The sequence below is a fragment of the Chanodichthys erythropterus genome, chromosome 16, assembly GCF_024489055.1.
Source record: "Chanodichthys erythropterus isolate Z2021 chromosome 16, ASM2448905v1, whole genome shotgun sequence".
NCBI classification, from domain to species: domain Eukaryota; kingdom Metazoa; phylum Chordata; class Actinopteri; order Cypriniformes; family Xenocyprididae; genus Chanodichthys; species Chanodichthys erythropterus.
The window spans coordinates 17,727,851-17,745,221 of NC_090236.1; the positions used below are offsets into that span (position 1 = coordinate 17,727,851).

At 36.7% G+C, this 17,371-nt stretch overlaps 1 protein-coding gene across 4 annotated transcripts in view; it reads right to left on the reverse strand.

Moving 5' to 3' along the window:
- Positions 1-1,807: 1,807 nt before the first annotated feature.
- The window catches only part of zzz3 (zinc finger, ZZ-type containing 3), a 28,941-nt gene continuing 13,377 nt past the window's right edge, over positions 1,808-17,371 (reverse strand). For all 4 annotated transcript variants that reach the window (XM_067362590.1, XM_067362589.1, XM_067362591.1 and 1 more), the window contains exons 3-12: positions 14,942-15,080; positions 14,700-14,847; positions 11,291-11,418; positions 10,211-10,282; positions 9,963-10,064; positions 8,050-8,145; positions 7,316-7,465; positions 5,236-5,370; positions 3,527-3,627; positions 1,808-2,098 (exon numbers count right to left, since the gene is read on the reverse strand). In XM_067362590.1, the coding sequence (XP_067218691.1) occupies positions 1,954-2,098; positions 3,527-3,627; positions 5,236-5,370; positions 7,316-7,465; positions 8,050-8,145; positions 9,963-10,064; positions 10,211-10,282; positions 11,291-11,418; positions 14,700-14,847; positions 14,942-15,080 (1,216 nt within the window). In that variant the 3' untranslated portion in view covers positions 1,808-1,953. The remainder of the gene's footprint in view (positions 2,099-3,526; positions 3,628-5,235; positions 5,371-7,315; positions 7,466-8,049; positions 8,146-9,962; positions 10,065-10,210; positions 10,283-11,290; positions 11,419-14,699; positions 14,848-14,941; positions 15,081-17,371) is intronic.

The window sequence follows — 17,371 nt, forward strand, 5'->3', positions numbered from 1 at the left end:
GTTTACATGGAGATGATAACGGTATCGTTTTCAAAAATTTGCACTTTGAAACCTGTTTTCAAAAGTTTGCATTTTCAGGCCTCCAAAATGCCGTTGTCGTGTAAATGAATGGCCAAAGCGCATAAAGTTTTCCGTCTTTAGTTGAAAAGATACAGCCAAGTTTAGGATTAGGTGTGGGGGCGGGGTTAGGATAAGGCAATCAGGTAATTTGGCACGGAGTTAAAATTCGGCACAGCACCGTCACACCCTTATCTGGTTGGATGCTTGTGGTTTGCTATTGCTGTGATCTCCTGTTATTGACAGGTTATCAGAAAAGTGATGTTTTAACTAAAGATTACAAGGACGCATGATTAAAAAAAAAATATATATATTCATGGATCATTTGATAAATACTGAATTATTCCATAAAAAATGCCCCTAAATTTGACAATGTCACTTCATATCGGAGACGAATGGACACATTTACAATAACGTACCACCCTTATTAGTCTTTCTTTAAATATAAGATTTTAAGAACAGAAATGAATCAAAAAGATAAATCATAATACCCGAGTCATGTGGTGTAGAAAGACTTTTCACATACTTTTATTTCCACAGTTCTCCTCTAACATTTTTTACATTATTTAAGAACAGACTGTTATACACAGATACTGAAGCAGGTCAAGGGAGGGGAGGTGAACAGAACAGAACCCAATACAAAATGGTCTACTCAAAGCACAACAAAATGTATGTGTATAAAATAACGTGGGAGTGCCGCACTTGCGACGCCACCAACTCGATTTCTTGTTATTCTTTGTCTTTTAAATAGATTAATAAAAATACAATCTTTTCATGGGCCGTGAGGAAACTGCGAAAATTAGAGGGATCTAAAGGCGTGATGATGGTTGGGCAGTTTTTCACAGAGGGCAAACGTGCCACGAGTTCTTTATTTTCTTCTTCTAAAACAAGTGGCCATGTTTGAATCAACTGGACAGGGAAGAAAAAATGGCACACGGCAACTACCACTGGCTACTTTTCACCATATATTTGAATACTCCACATGATCAACAACAGTACACATTGAGAGAAAAGAAAAGAAAGCTCTCTGCGAGCGCAGAGAGCATGATAACGCCTTCCGGATCTCAGCTGGTCTTCTCCGTGCTGTAGTGCTTTGAGGTTTGGGAACCTATCGGGTTAAGTGGAGTGGGTTTTTCAAATCGGCGTTTAAAAAACAGGAAATGAACGTAAATAAAGTGACAACATCATGTAACGGTCGTAAGAGGAAACAAAGAGCAGCTTCTAGTGAAAATGGTAGCCCATGGCAAGAGACACGTATGGGGTCTGTCAGCTGGGATTTCCCCCCCCCCGTTTAGAACGTCGGAGTTGTGAGCGAACTTCCTTGATTGGTTAAAAACCTGGTATGAATCAAAGACAACAGTCTCAGCACCAAGTTCCATTCCTTGTATTCCCACCTCACGAAAAGAGCTCACACACAAAGCTTCACTTATAAATATTTCAACTACAGACAACATTTTGCACTTTAACACGACTCCGCCCTCCGCCGATGATTCCAGAGCCGAACGCTCCTCTGAGAGGTGCGTCGCTGACACCCGTCACTCAAGCGGCAGAACAAAGGGAGACGTCGAGTTGCCTTCTAAATGTCCTGGGATTGGGAATGTCGGTGCGCCTTTTCTTCCTTTCATTCTTTCCTCTCGTTTCTTTTGATTTGAGATAGTGTTACTTGACGAGACCTGGTAAGGTTTGACAACCGCGGCAGGGTGTTGCCCCCTCCCTCCCACGAACCCTCCCCCACCCCACCCCCCTCCAGCAGCGGGTCGGGGCGAGGTGCAGCACATCTGCGGTACCCTCTCGCCCAGACATAAGCATTTCTTTGACTTGGATGATGGAGCCATGCACAGAATGCCCTGGGGGCTGCTGCCCAGCCCTGGATACTAGCGCTGGAGCACGTCCCTGTCATCTGTTGGCAGGGAAGTAGTTGGGGTCCAGGTAGTTGTAGCCTGTGCTCTGCGGTAAGCAGTAGTCTTTGTCCAGGAAGGTTTCGGCCTGGCAGACTGGCTCCAGTCTGTGTGTGGGCTTGTGGGTCTCGGTTTTGAACAAACTGAAGGGGCAAACAGAACGGTGTGTGGTTAGGACAAGACTGTTGTGCCGACGTTCTAGTTAAAACTGAATAAGAAATTTTGTGCACAAACTAAAAGAACTGTGCAAATCCGCCTTTGATTCTCCAATGGAATCGTAAATGGAAGAGATTTCTTGTGTCAAGAATTTCAAATAAAACAAATCATTAAATAGATGAAGTATGAATAGTACCATCACTGCAGCACTGACCAGAACTCAATGGAGTCTTTCTTTCTTAAATGCTTCGTTATCAGTCCACAACATTTTCAACACTCGGGTTCCAGAAGTAAATGCTTCCTTAAAGGATTAGTTCACCTTCAAATACAATTTTCCTGATAATTTACTCACCCCCATGTCATCCAAGATGTCATCCCCATGTCATCCAAGCTTTTTTTTTTTTTTTTTTTTTACCCAGTTAAAAAGAAATTAAGGTTTTTGATGAAAACATTTTTTAAAAATACAAAAGTGCGGTTTTGGCGGAAGCACTTGGCAGGCGATCATTTGTTTATGTAAAGCATGTACATTTACATTTTTTTTTTTTTTTCAAAAAGGGCTGATTGTTTGGCTAGATAAGACCCTTTTTCCTCGTCTGGTATCGTTTAAAGCCCTTTGAAGCTGCACTGAAACTGTAAATTTGACCTTCAACCGTCTGGAGGCCATTGAAGTCCATTATAAGGAGAATAATCCTGGAATGTTTTCATCAAAAACCTTAATTTCTTTTCGACTGAAGAAAGAAAGACATGAACATCTTGGATGACATGGGGGTGAGTAAATTATCAGCAAAATTTTATTTGAAAGTGGACTAATCCTCTAATTTTCTCCATAGGATAATTGATTTTTAACAATAACTTATAAACCTTTAAAAGATCGTCTAGTTTCAAGGTATATTGATGGTATATGCTTTTGTTGAAGCCATCCACGTGTATTATTTAAATTTATTTTTAAAATAAACATGTTTGGAAACACTACATTACCCATGAAGCTGTACAGAAAATTCCACCAATCATAAGTTGAGGCAAGCAAATTGCGCCAAAAGAGCGAAACCGTAATCGAGTCTGTTTCACTATGCCGTCAAAATACTTAAGCTTATTGGAACATATACATAGAAATATTTATGTCATTTGCAATGCTTCATGGGATTGTAGTTTTTCCTCAAAGCCTGTCTTGTACCTTTGTCTTGATTTTCAAATACTTTTTTACTTCAACTAAAAGTTAATGTTGTGATTCACCTTGTAGCTGGTTTGTTTGGTTCATGACTTAAACACTTTAATACTTCTGAAAACAATAACACTGAAAAAGTGGGAGGGCACTAATGCAATTTATAAGCAATCCAATTTATATATATCCAATCCCACAGTGTGGTGCCTAAAGATCCCCAGCTCCATGTTTATTTAGTTAGGCTGTGACTCACCAGTCGGAGCAGGTACTGCAGAAGTCTATGGCGTTGTCCTGCGGGCAGTCCTGACAGTGCCACCGTACACCCTGGATGGGCTCCATGCCACACATGTCACACTGAGCAAGAATTACATGCAAACATGAAAAGTGCTGAACATGACAAAAAGTCACATTATGTTATTATACAGTTAACCAACAGTCATAAAAGCCTTTGTACCTCAAGGCTCAGACTTGCATAAAAGAGAGATAGCTTTTATCGCTTGAAACAGTTCACTCATAAAAGAAATTTACTCATGTTGTTTCCAAATCTGTACAACTTACTATCTCCAGTGGAACACAAGACAAGATATTTTGAAACTTTATTTTTTTGTCCAATGTTTAAGTACTCTTCAAAATATCTTCTTTTGTTTTCCGCACAAGAAAGCAAGTCATGCAGGTTTGTAGGGCTGGGCAGTATGACGATATATATCCTTACCATGGTATAAAGCGTTTATTGTTAAGAGATTTTAACACTTCAGAGTGATGAAATGCATGAATGAGAATATAAAGAGCAGGATTTGCTTGATGTTAAAAAGAGTTATAAGCACAATACATCTTGAAAAGGAACTCTGTGCGGTGCTTTTGCTGACAGGCACACTGCCAAAGTGTGCTCACTGCCTCTCTCAAAAGGTGATTGTGAATTTGGGACATGCTCGATGCTAAAAAGTTACACAATAAGCACAATAAGCAGTGAAAAAGAACTCAGTGCAGTGCAAGCGCTGACTGACACATTAATTCAGTGAAGATTATACAATATTTTATTATTACATTTCTGTACCAATTCTTACTATATGTTTAATAAACCTATTGTACCTGAAAAAAAAAAAAAAAAAAAAAAAAAACTTAATTTAAAGGGATAGTTCACCCAAAAATGAAAATTTGATGTTTATCTGCTTACCCCCAGCGCATCCAAGATGTAGATGACTTTGTTTCTTCAGTAGAACACAAATGATGATTGTTAACTGCAACCGTTGTCAGTCTTATAATGTGAGTCAATGGTAACACAATTTATAAGAGTCAATAAACTTGCACAGACAAATCCAAATGTAACCCTGCGGCTCGTGACGACACATTGATGTCCTAAAACACAAAACGATCAGTTTGTGCACGAAAACGAACAGTATTTATATCATTTTTTACCTCTAATACACCACTATGTCCAACTGTGTTCAGCATTCGCTTAGTGAGGTCTGATCACACTCTGACAACGGCAGTGATTATTGACTCTTACAAATTGTGTTACCATTGACTCGCATTATAAGACTGACAGACGTCAACAGTTGGAGTTAAAAATCATCATTCGTGTTCTACTGAAGAAACAAAGTCACCTACATCTTGGATGCACAGGGGGTAAGCAGATAAACATCAAATTTTCATTTTTGGGTGAACTATCCCTTTAATTAATTTAATTCATATTCAGTCTTATTGTTTGTAATTTGCTTCCTTTTTTCTTATTTTTAAAGAAGACAACATTTTTAAGAAATTTAAAGTCATTTCTTTTTTTTAAGAAATGAGATCAAATAACACAAAATAATTATATCATATCATATATCATTACCGTGAAATATAATTTCTCATATTTTTAAATTTTGGGTTTGTAGCGACATGAGGGTGAAGTAAATTTAATTCTCAACAGAAATCAGTGAGAAATCAACATGGAGACAGACTGGTAAATGTTATGTGCACCTTATAGCCAATGTGCTGCGTGAGAGCGCTCTCAGCCTGGATCTCCTGTATTTTCTGTTTCTTGAGTTTCTTCAGCTCCATCAGCTCCTTGTACTCCGGCAGGTGCCTCAGCTCCATTGGCACCCCGTCCTCATCCTGAAACATCACAGCTGGGTCAGAATGGTACAACACTCTTCGCCACATCAGCTGTCACTACTTCAAAGGCCTATTCGCACACAGTCTGATTTTTTTAGCACAAAATCTAATCTCTACAAACTACTTCTCAATGAGTCTGAAATGTAATACTGGATAACACTATATTTCGATGTCCCACTTTAGACATTCTACTAGCTATAAATAACTTTGCCAGTATGTTCCTTACTTACAGTCAGTAGAATGTCTGTTTGGGGACCAATCAAAATAAAGTGTTAGCACATATTAAGCAGACAGTCTACTTATACAGTCCACAACTTGGTTGACATGTAGTTGGAAAGTTGGTTACAGTTAGTAGAATGTCTAAAGTGGACAATCGAAATAAAGTGTTATCTAATACTGCAATGACCTTGTTTTTGTTATTTTTAAGTTCAGGTCAAGACTACATTTCCTGATCCTGTTCTCTCCTCATTTCTGGTTATCCCTTCAATGTCACAACATGAATAAAATGTCAATTTGAAAATTAATTCAAGTATTATCTGAAACTTCTTTTCCTAAATAATTATATTTTTGGCCTGACAAATCATTTGAAGATATTTACACTTCACTGTAAGTTAGTCACAACACAGATATTCTGAAATTAACTAGCATAAATAAAAATAGATATTGTATACAGACTATGCTTCAAAAGTTTGGTGTCTGTAATATTTTTATGTTTTTGAAAGAAGTCTTTTATTATCACCAAAGCTGCATTTCATTAATTAAAAGAATTGTAAAAAAAAAAAAAAAAAAAATGTAATATTGTAAAAGAAAAAGAAAAATGAAAAATGTTTTCTATTTTAATATATATATTTAGAATGTAATTTATTCCTGGATGTAAAGCTGAATTTTCAGCATCATTACTCCAGTCTTCAATGACACATGCTCCTTTAGAAATAATTCTAATATGATGATGTGGGGCTCTAGAAATATTTATTATTATCATCAGTGTTGAAAACAGTTGTGCTGCTTAATATTTTTGTGGAAACTGACATTTCTTATGATTGATTATATATATATATATATATATATATATATATATATATATATATATATATATATATATATATATATATATATATATATATATATATATATATATATATATCTTTACTTTCACTTTTGATCAATTTAATACATCCTTGCTAAATTAATTTGTGTCATTTTATTACTGCAGGTACGATCACTCTCTGTATGATCACCACAGTATACAAATCAACACTGTAATGTGATAATGACAATTTAAATGGGTTTAGATTATTTGAAGGAAAAGCTTCATTCCCAAACTTTCCCATGCAGCCTTCAGGGCTTGTAATGTCATGATTTGTAGTAAGTCTATATTTGGTGCATGTAAGGTTCACTGATGCTTGGCAACACTCGACTGGTTATGTTTTCTGCAGGGTCCGCTGACCAGTGTCGCGTAAAGGTTACATATCAGAGACAGAGAAAATGTCAAGCCACTGCAGTCAGTTCACAGTCGCTCAACACACAGTTCAGCCGAGGAGACGCAAACATTGAGTCGTCTCTAATGATTTTGGCAGCGGTGCTTGTCAAAAGCCAGCACATCATTATCAAATGATCAAACAACAAGCAAATCCCATCTGTGGAAATGCCAGTTTGCGGTCTTTAATGGATTTTCCTGTTTGAAAAGGCCATCAAATGTTTGCCAGTGGGAAGAAAGGAAATCACTATGATGAAACAAATGGCTTGAAACATGAAACATGTCTTTCAAAAAGCAAAAAACATTTTTGATTCATCGGTTTCTTGTATTTATTTTTCCATTTTCAGCTTCTAAATCTATTTGCTTGGATATGATTAATAAAATGCTGGCTTTTACTTGTTAAAATCGCACATGCATTTCTCTCAGATTTAGTTGGAGTTGAACTGGGAGATCTTAACCAGGACTGACCGAATCATCCGCGCCATTATCCTGGAGGCTGTTGAAGAAGTGAGAACGTTCGTCCTCATCATCCATGTAGACGGGCGGCTCGTATGAGGTGAGGAACGTTGAGGGCCTGTACAGGTGTTTATTGAGGTGGTGTTGTCGCTTACTGGAGGCCTACAATTACAGACAACATGCTGTGTCATTTAATAAGCACTAATAAAGCATTTCAAAATATACAAACACACACACACACACACACACTACTGCTCAAAAGTTTGGGATCAGTAAGATTTTTTTTTAATACTTCTGTTCTGCAATTATGCTTTAAATTGATCAAATCTGACAATAAAGACATATTTAATGTCAAAAGATTCTGTTCTTTTAAACTTTCTATTGATAAAAATTCTGAAAAAATGCATACATTGATAGGAAGAAATGTTTCTTGAGCATCAAATCAGCATATTAGAATGAATTCTGAAGGATTGTGACACTGAAGACTGGAGTAATAATGCTGAAAATTCAGCTATGCCATTACAGGAATAAATTACATTTTAAAAATACAAAACCTTTTTTGTAGTATTACTGTATTTTTTTGAAGTAACAAACTTCAAAAACAAAAACAACAAAACTTACCTTACTGAAGGTATTATATTATATTATATTATATTATATTATATTATATTATATTATATTATATTATATTATATTATATTATATTATATTATATTATATTATATTATATTAAATGACCAATTTACCTTTTTGCTGTACATGCACACATTGGGTGTTCTGCCTGGTACTGGAATACCAGCTTTTGTCAGTTTTATGAAATATTTCTGTACCCTGCTAGCAACCTGTGAAGAAGAGGAACAAAGATTTGGTAAACAAAAAGAGCTTGCCCTTAATTTCCTTGGCTAAGCTTCCCTACCATGGCTTTTAGATGTTCAGACTCTTATAAGATTAGTGAAAAAGACAACTGGGTATCTGCAGGGTTTTTAAAATCAAATTTAAGGCTTTTTAAGCCTGCAAAAATAAAATGAATACCGAATGAGCATTGCAGGGCAATGTCTATGCTAAGATATTAAACTGTAAAATGACTGTAAAAACATGATTTACAGTTCAAATACAAATGATAAACCACACATTTCAGCATTTAAACCATGGTTTAAGAAAAGGGATGAGTAAAAAGTATTTATTAAAATGGTTAATTATTATGCATTTTAAAGTAATATAATAATTTAGATTTTCAGAATGCACATTAGCTGCTTGTCGTTCAACTGCGTTTATGCTGCATAAAAATATGGGTCGATTATTGGTCTGAACATAAACAGCAGACAGGCTGATTGAAAATGCAAATTCATTCTCTGGCAGTAGGTGGTGCTTATGGAATGGCAGAAATACAGTGTTGTGCTTATAAATTCTACTTTATTAAGCATTAAATGGAGGTAAGATGAAATGAAAATGTAATCATAACTTTTCTGGAGCCAGTTAGTTCAGAGATACATTCATATTTATTTAAAGAAATTATACCCTTGTTTAATCATCACATTAAGCCATATCGCAAATCCTGTTTTTCCATCCCCAAAGTTAAGACCTCTTGAAATTATAATTAAAGGGATAGTTCACCCAAATATGAAAATTTTATGTTTATCTACTTACCCCCAGTGCATCCAAGATGTAGGTGACTTTGTTTCTTCAGTAGAACACAAATGATGATTTTTAACTGCAACCGTTGCCGTCTGTCAGCCGTATAATGCATTTCAATGGGAATTCCATCTGTAATATAAAAAAAAAACATGCACAGACAAATCCAAATTAAACCCTGTGGCTCGTGGCGACACATTGATCTCCTAAGACGCAAAATGCTCGATTTGTGCGAGAAACCAAACAGTGGTGTATTAGAGGTAAAAATGGTATAAATACTATGTCCAACTGGCTTGAGCATCTGGTTGGTTAGGTCTGAAAACGCGCTCTGATGCCGGAAGTGATCTCTCGCGTGTATATGTCAACGAGCGCGAGCGATCACTTCCGGCATCAGAGTGCATTCAGACCTCACACACTGGATGCTGTTGGACATAGTGGTAAAAAATTATATAAATAATATATTAGAGGTAAAAAAAGACAAATACAGGTCAGTTTCTTGCACAAACCGATCGTTTTGTGTCTTAGGACATCAATGTGTCGTCACGAGCCGCAGGGTTTAATTTGGATTTGTCTGTGCATGTTTTTTTTTTTTTTACTCTTATAGATGAAGTTCCCATTGACATGCATTATATGACTGACAGATTGCAACGGTTGGAGTTAAAAATCATCATTTGTGTTCGACTGAAGAAACAGTCACCTACATCTTGGATCCCCTGGGGGTAAGCAGATAAACATCAAATTTTCATTTTTTGGTGAAACTATTCCTTTAAGACTTTTGTTATACCATTTAAAGGTATTTAAGACTTTTTATGGCCTTAAATTTGATAAAACTGAATTTAAGACATTTTAAGACTTTTTAAGGACCCGCAGGAACACTGTCACCATTAAATGGAGCTGTAAGGATATTTATTGGATGACTGCTTTACTCAGCAGTGAAAAGGTGACTAGAGACTAGAATGCCCATCAAAGCCAAGAGAAGATCATCTTCAGAGAAGGTGACGGTGTAGAGTAGGGCCTGAATTCACACCTGTTTGGCAGTTCTGTTACCAAGTTCATCTGCGATCTTCTGCCAGCGTTTAGACTCCACCTCCTCTGGTGGGAACTTCAAAAGCAGCTGCTCCAACTTTTTCTACAAGATTCACATATGAGATGTGAAGCCAAACTTTACAGCTCAAGAGCTACACAAAACTGTATAGTAAACTGTACAATCTAATATACAACAATTAGCTTCAGTCCACTAATTTGAACGTACGTAGCTTTCTAAGAGTTTCATACCTGCTCCTCAACGGTCCACAGCTGGTTGAAGGTGTCAGGTTTGTTCTGGTTGCACAGCCTCCCTCTGATCAACTGTACAAACACAATCAGTCATTACATGAACATTCAACAGGAATTTCAAATAAATGCTTTTTTTTTTTTTTGCAATAAACTAGTTCTTAAATGAATAGTTCTATATGTCTTCATCATTTCTTTTTGTCTGATTTTCAAATATTTTTGTTTCAAATCAAAGTTTGTAATGTTGTCATTCACCTCACAGCTGTTTGGTTTGGTTCACGGCTTATAACGCTTAAGCGACTTTTTAAAAAAAAAATCCCTATGGGAAAAATGAATGAAAAATACTTCCAGAACAAACACCTCTGAAAAAGTGAGCAGGCACTGATGCACTCTATTGGCTTTTGGATTAGAAAGATGAGATCTGTTAAGATTTCCTGATCTACTGAGACACCAATAGAAGTGCTTTATTCATAAAGTTAACATATATACACATTCTATATCAATGGGAAGGAAAAAATTCTCCTACTGGTTTCCATAGATACCGTCTTTTCTCTACATGGGCTGCATACATGAACAAGAGAGATGGAAAGAACTGACTGATGTGAACCTGCAGACGAAGCTAGTTTGTCTAAATACAGCACCACCATAAAGCAGACCAAGAAAAAAAAGACATTGAGAGACGCTGTGTTTTTACAGTCATTTGTCATCAGCATGCTTGAGGTGCATTTCATGTTGAAATGTTAAAGGAGAATGAATATGGATGGAGATATTGTGCTCTCAGGGACGATGTGCATGCAGAGCACATCCGAGTTCATGTCCTAGGGCTCAAGCACATATAGAACAAGAAACAACGTCAAGTTAAATGTTAGGTCTTGATCTTATTATGTATCAGATGCAGCAGTGTGTGATGAAACATGGTGAAACCGTGGGTCATGGGGAAAAAATGAACAAAGCATAAAAGTGAATCTGTAAACCCATGTTTTCGTCTACAAAACACAACATGCAGGTTCATAGAGTCAAGACAGCTGTAAATGGTGACAGAATACAAATGACGGTAAGTACGAAGACTTGATCTGAGATTACCTGAGTTCTGCTACTGGACATGCTGTGTTCTGGACCGTCACTTGACGGCAGCGAGGAGGAGTAGACGGATGAGGAATCTCCCTCCTTCTTGGAATCCACAGGACTTTTTGGTCGAGCAGGCAACCCAACTACAGAAAGACAATGAGCGTTTTAACTTCAGCATAATTCCTTGCATTTGCCATTGAACAGAAAACCCCAGAGCCACCATTGAGTTGAACACTTCCCTATGCTGAGGGGGGGCCACAATAATAAAGAATGATAAGCAAAATGGAAAATCTTTTAAAAATCTAGTGTCAAATTCCCCACTAAATTATCAAAATCTCTATGACAAATTTGCCGCTTTACTTTTTTTTTTTGCACGTTTCCATTTGTTGTTAACAACAGATGACCTTTGCATAGAGAAAAATGTTTTTCAAATATTAATCCAGTAAATAAATAAATACAAATAAAGCAGTTTTGTTAAAATATTTCTACATCACCCTGACATTTACAGAAATATCATAATGAACTTTAAATGAACAATATCACCCAACAAAAATATCACTTTAATATTTAATATGAACTTTAATATTTAATATTTATTTATTCATTTTTTATATATTATTCCAGTCGTTGTAGGTGTGAATTTGAGCTGCACGATCTGATATAATTATGATATATTATTTGTAAATAAAAATTTATAAAAAATTTATTTACTTACTCTTACTCTTATAAAATTTGGAGGAAAAAACTTTTTTGCTTCTTTGTAGGGCTGCACAATTTGGCCAAAAAAAGGTCTATTTCAATATAACATTAATGATAATATTAATAATAATGGTTAATTATTATTATTACTATGGTTGTAACAGTACACAAAACTCTAATTGATAAATTGAGCAATGCTGCATGGTAAAATACAATGGTTGTTTTATAGGGCTGCATAATCTGACCTTATTACGATTTATTATTTGGGGCAATTTAAAATTTTGGGAAAAAAAAAAAAAAAAAAAAAACTTTGCTTCTTTGTAGGGCAGCACATTTTGGCTTAAAAAAAAGTCTATTTCAATATGACTATAAAGTAATAAATATAATAATAGTTATTTTATTATCTACTACTACTAGGGGTGTAACAGTACACAGAACTCTAATTGATAAATTGACCAATGCTGCACAGTAAAATTCAAAACGACATTTTTTTTGGTTTGATTAACATGTTGTGTGTAGCCTACACTGTCATTTTCTTTGTGCACCAGAGTTCATTAACATGCGGTGACAGTGGCAGACACAAAGTTCAATATTTTACGCTTTTTCAAGAAGTCACGGAAAGATGAGGGAGAAGGAGAAAAAGAGGTGTCCACATCTGAGCCTACTTCACCTTTTCACAAGGAGAAAGGGAGTGAAGCGGCACCTGAGGATTCCCATTTCCAGGACATGCATATTTCATCACTGTACTGTAGTAGTGAGACTTCCACGAAACAAATCTTCACAATGCCAAATGATTTTGTCTTATAACAGATAAGACATCATTCAAAACTGTAAAGGGTCTGATTTTATTTGTGTACACTCTACACTCACGTAAAAAAAAAACAAAAAAAAAAACATTGTGCCTTCTTTAAAATAAAGAAAACAAAGAGGATGCCGCTTTCTTCTGTCCCAGTTTCCTTTCCGTGAAGCTTGTGGAGTGCATCCCAAAAATTTATCAAAACTCAGCATATAGGCTACTAGCAAACTCTTGCATGCCATCTAAACTCTTGTTTCAGGTTGGTGCATAGATCGTGTCTTATGCTCTTTTTCCTGTTGTGGTGGTTAGCAAAAAGCATTGCATTACCGCGCGTGCGCGCCCCCTTCTGGATTGGAGTGTGGATCACCTGTTACTGACTGTATTAGTTGTCTGACTGTATGCACCAAAATTTACTGTAAAAAATTGTGTATTTAAGAAAAACAATTATTGTTTTTATAGTTTTAATTTCTTCATTTTCAAATGTTAAACCTTTCAACTTTTATGCTGGCAATTGTAAAGGATTTGATTGTCACATTAATCCATATTACAATTTAGTTTTATTTTATTTCGATTAATCATGCAACCCATTTTTAAAGAGCTAGTTCACCCAAAAATGAAAATTCTGTCATTAAAGACTCACCCTCATGTCGTTCCAAACCTGTAAGACCTCCGTTCATCTTCGGAACACAGTTTAAGATATTTTAGATTTAGTCTGAGAGGTTTTTGTCCCTCCATTGAAAACGTATATGTATGGTATACTGTCCATGTCCAGAAAGGTAATAAAAACATCATCAATATAGTCCATGTGACATCAGTGGGTTAGTTAGAATTTGCTGAAGCATCGAAAATACATTTTGGTCTAAAAATAGCAAAAACTACAACTTTATTTAGCATGGTCTTCTCTTCCGGAATCCTTTCCATTGAACTGATTCCATTGAATCCTTTCATCTGTTGGCGTTGGTAATGCATTTTTTACGTCGCCTTGGTTGTTTTTGGCGATTAGGACATCCGCGACATTTTGAAGCATCGAAAATACATTTTGGTCCAAAAATAACAAAAACTACGATTTTATTCAGCATTGTATTCTCTTCCGGGTCTGTTGTCAATTCGTTTCTTCTTCTTCTTCTTTCCTGTTTTACGGCGGTTTCATCCAGCTTATTGGTCTATTACTGCCCCCTTCTGCTCCAGAGTGTGGTTCACGACTCCGCAGTGACGCTGCTGATGTAAGACACTGCTGACGTGTTATCTAGTGTACCCAAGCTTCGTTTACAGTCTGAGGGAGACGCACGCTGTATTCAAGCTATTCTACATTGTTTGTATTTTTGGAATTGTTATATTTTTTAAAATGGTGCGTAAGTGCGCATGTCGTGGATGTCCTAATCACCCAAAACAACCACGGCGATGTAAAAGTGCATTACCAACACCGACAGATAAAAGAATTCAATGGAATCAATTCAATGGAAAGGATTCCGGAAGAGAAGAAAATGCTGAATAAAGTCGTAGTTTTTGTTATTTTTGGACCAAAATGTATTTGATGCATCAACAAATTCTAATTAACCCACTGATGTCACATGGACTACTTTGATGATGTTTTTATTACCTTTCTGGACATGGACAGTCTAATGTACATACATTTTCAATGGAGGGACAGAAAGCTCTCGGACTAAATATAAAATATCTTAAACTGTGTTCCGAAGATGAATGGATGTCTTACGGGTTTGGAACGACATGAGGGTGAATCATTAATGACATAATTTTCATTTTTGGTTGAACTAACCCTTTAAATGTATTTTTGGTCTTCTATTAGGTCTTCTATTATCTACTCATTGGACCCAAGGCCCATCCATAAAAAAAAAAAAAAAAAACCCACGTACGCACGCACACACACACATACGCGTACAAACAAAATCTTTTACAACTGGTACACACCTTTGTCAAAAATTAACTGCAACCGCCGTGTTTTACGCTTCTTGTCACAGAACTCCCTTTCAAAGTCGCCACGGCCTGAGGTGTATTGGTCCCACGCAATGTCCGGAAGCTGGACCACTCTCTGGGGGCGAGGCAAACCCATCTCCACCTGTAACGAGAAAGATGACATAAAGCATTACATACCAGAATATAACAGCCATTTCAGACAAGAGCAATGGAAGGCCTGGAGGAAATTTATGTACCTGTTTCTGCAGCTGGTCCACAAAGGCGATAGGGTCTGACAGGGCTTCCTTCTGATGCCGTGCCAGTGTCTCTAGGTCCAGGATGGCTTGGGTTCGCTGGGCCTCCAGTACGCTGATGGTCTGGAGCAACCTCTGATAACTAACGTGTAAGAACAGAGGAGAAGCTTTGTACATTATTAATAGCTGATGCTATGCATCTGGCCATCAAACTTTCAGCAGTTATTCATTCATTATTAAATTTTTGTACAGCACAACCACAAGCTTTTCTAAAGAAAGTCCATGTAAACGGTTCCCATAGAAATATATATTCTATAAATAGAAATATTTCCTGTTCGCCATAAGGTGGGTGGGTGATGACTGACAGCTTCATGCAGGAACCAGGCTTTGTGCTTCCACGGGGAGATAGATGAACTAGTTGTGAATCATGGAAAGCTCATTTTTTAATTGTTTAACACTTTTAGGGAAAGATTTTTAAAATTCAAATACTGATGGCCGACCTCAGGAGATCAAACTAAATATTTTTTTCCCAATGCATGTTTTTCCCAGAAATAAACAAGAAACTTTGAAAAATTAAACAGATCATTAACAACAAAGCATAACGTAATACTTCAATTAAATGATAATACAAAAACACTTCAGTGGGCAACAAGATTGCAGATTTAGCCTTAAAAAGCCCTTCTTCAGTAGATGCTAGCTAGCCTTTTTGTAAAGAGTTATTGCTAGTCATTGATATATATATATTGTTAAAAATGTTTATTTTTATCAAATATCTTTGCCAACACTGATGTATGATTGTAATATTGTAATACATTGGATATAGAGGTAGAACAAGCCAACAATCACTATTGTTCTGCACTAGGTTCATGTTACATAATAGTTGCCAAACAGCTCAAACAAAAAAGAAAACACAATTTTGTGCCTCTAATGTATGATTTGGGATTCAGAAGCTCACATCTGAAAGAGCTTTTCTAGATTCATCTGGTTAGTTATGAAGATGACGCTGCCTGAGCGCTACAGAGCTTTGACCTTTTCCATGCGCGCCCTCAGGAAAATAGGATCCACAAATAGGAACGTGAAAAAAAGGCAAAGAGGGGAAAACAGCAAATTAGACAAAGATGCTCTTCTCAGCGGGAGATTCTGTCTACTGCTTAGAAGTAATCTTATTCAGAAGCTCAACAGACCTTGTATAATCAATCTAGCCTAACATGGCATGAATGAAAACCAATTGATGACAGCAAGCATTTAATCTCAAAAAGAATTCATTTAGAAGACTTGCTCCATTTGATTTGCCTTACTTGAGGGCAGCTGACTAGTTTTTCTTCAATTTCCTTGCTGTCTATTAACTTGGACTGCAGAGAAGCTGTTAACAGCCTCTCGATTCAGATGCACAATAAAGATAGGCATGTAGCACTGCAGGTTGAGGAAAGCAGCCAAGGATGGCAATGAGCACAAAACTGACATATGGCTGGCATTTCACTGCCACCTATGGGTCAACCATCTGAAAAGCATAGACTAGATCACTATTAACAGACAAAAACTAAACAAACATACGGTGATATGGGCTTCGTACTGTGCCATTTAACCTGTACTTAATAACCACAGACCGGGATTCTGTACTAAAACTACTCTCAATAAACTTCCACACATCTTTCTAGCTTAGTAGCTAATATAAGGCACGTATGAGCTTATTGCGTGTTTTGTGTTATTGTGTCCTTGTTTGTGGTGCTTTAAGGAAATCTTCACATACTACATCTAGTGGAGACCTCAAATCTGATGATACTTTTCTAAACGATCAGACCACCATTATTGCCTGATACCGTTTCGCCATACACTTACACTAACCAACTACCTTGCGACCAACAAAACACTAGCAATGTCCTAGGAATCAACCAGCAATGCTTTGAAAAACAAAACAAAACAAAAACACTCTGAACACTTAATCAACAGCCTGGGAACCGCAATTCCCTGCCATTGTGGTCACCATTTTTGCACAGACAAGCAACAACAGCAACAGCAACAACCCTTATCTGATTATTCAAAAAAGTACAAATTTGCATAAATATATCTATAATTTGAATGTCAAGCACACAATAAATCCTAATTAAAATGGAGGAGAAAAGCGATGCCATATAGGAAAAGAGAATGATTTAATGATATAACAAAAGGAAATAAATAATTCAGACAGGCCTCATAAACTGATGCCATTCTCTTTTAATTTCTATTGACCGACAAGCCAATCCAGTTGGCTGCTCCTGATCCCTGCACTCACACTGTGAGATGGGCACACGCTGAATGAGCACAACCCAGGACAACCTGTCCACCAGCAGCAGGCTTCCCCTCGCTTATTACCTACCACCGTCATGGAGATTACAGCAGCTGTTGCTCATTTTCTGCTAGCACAGTCGACTATTACGCTACAGAAAACAAGTA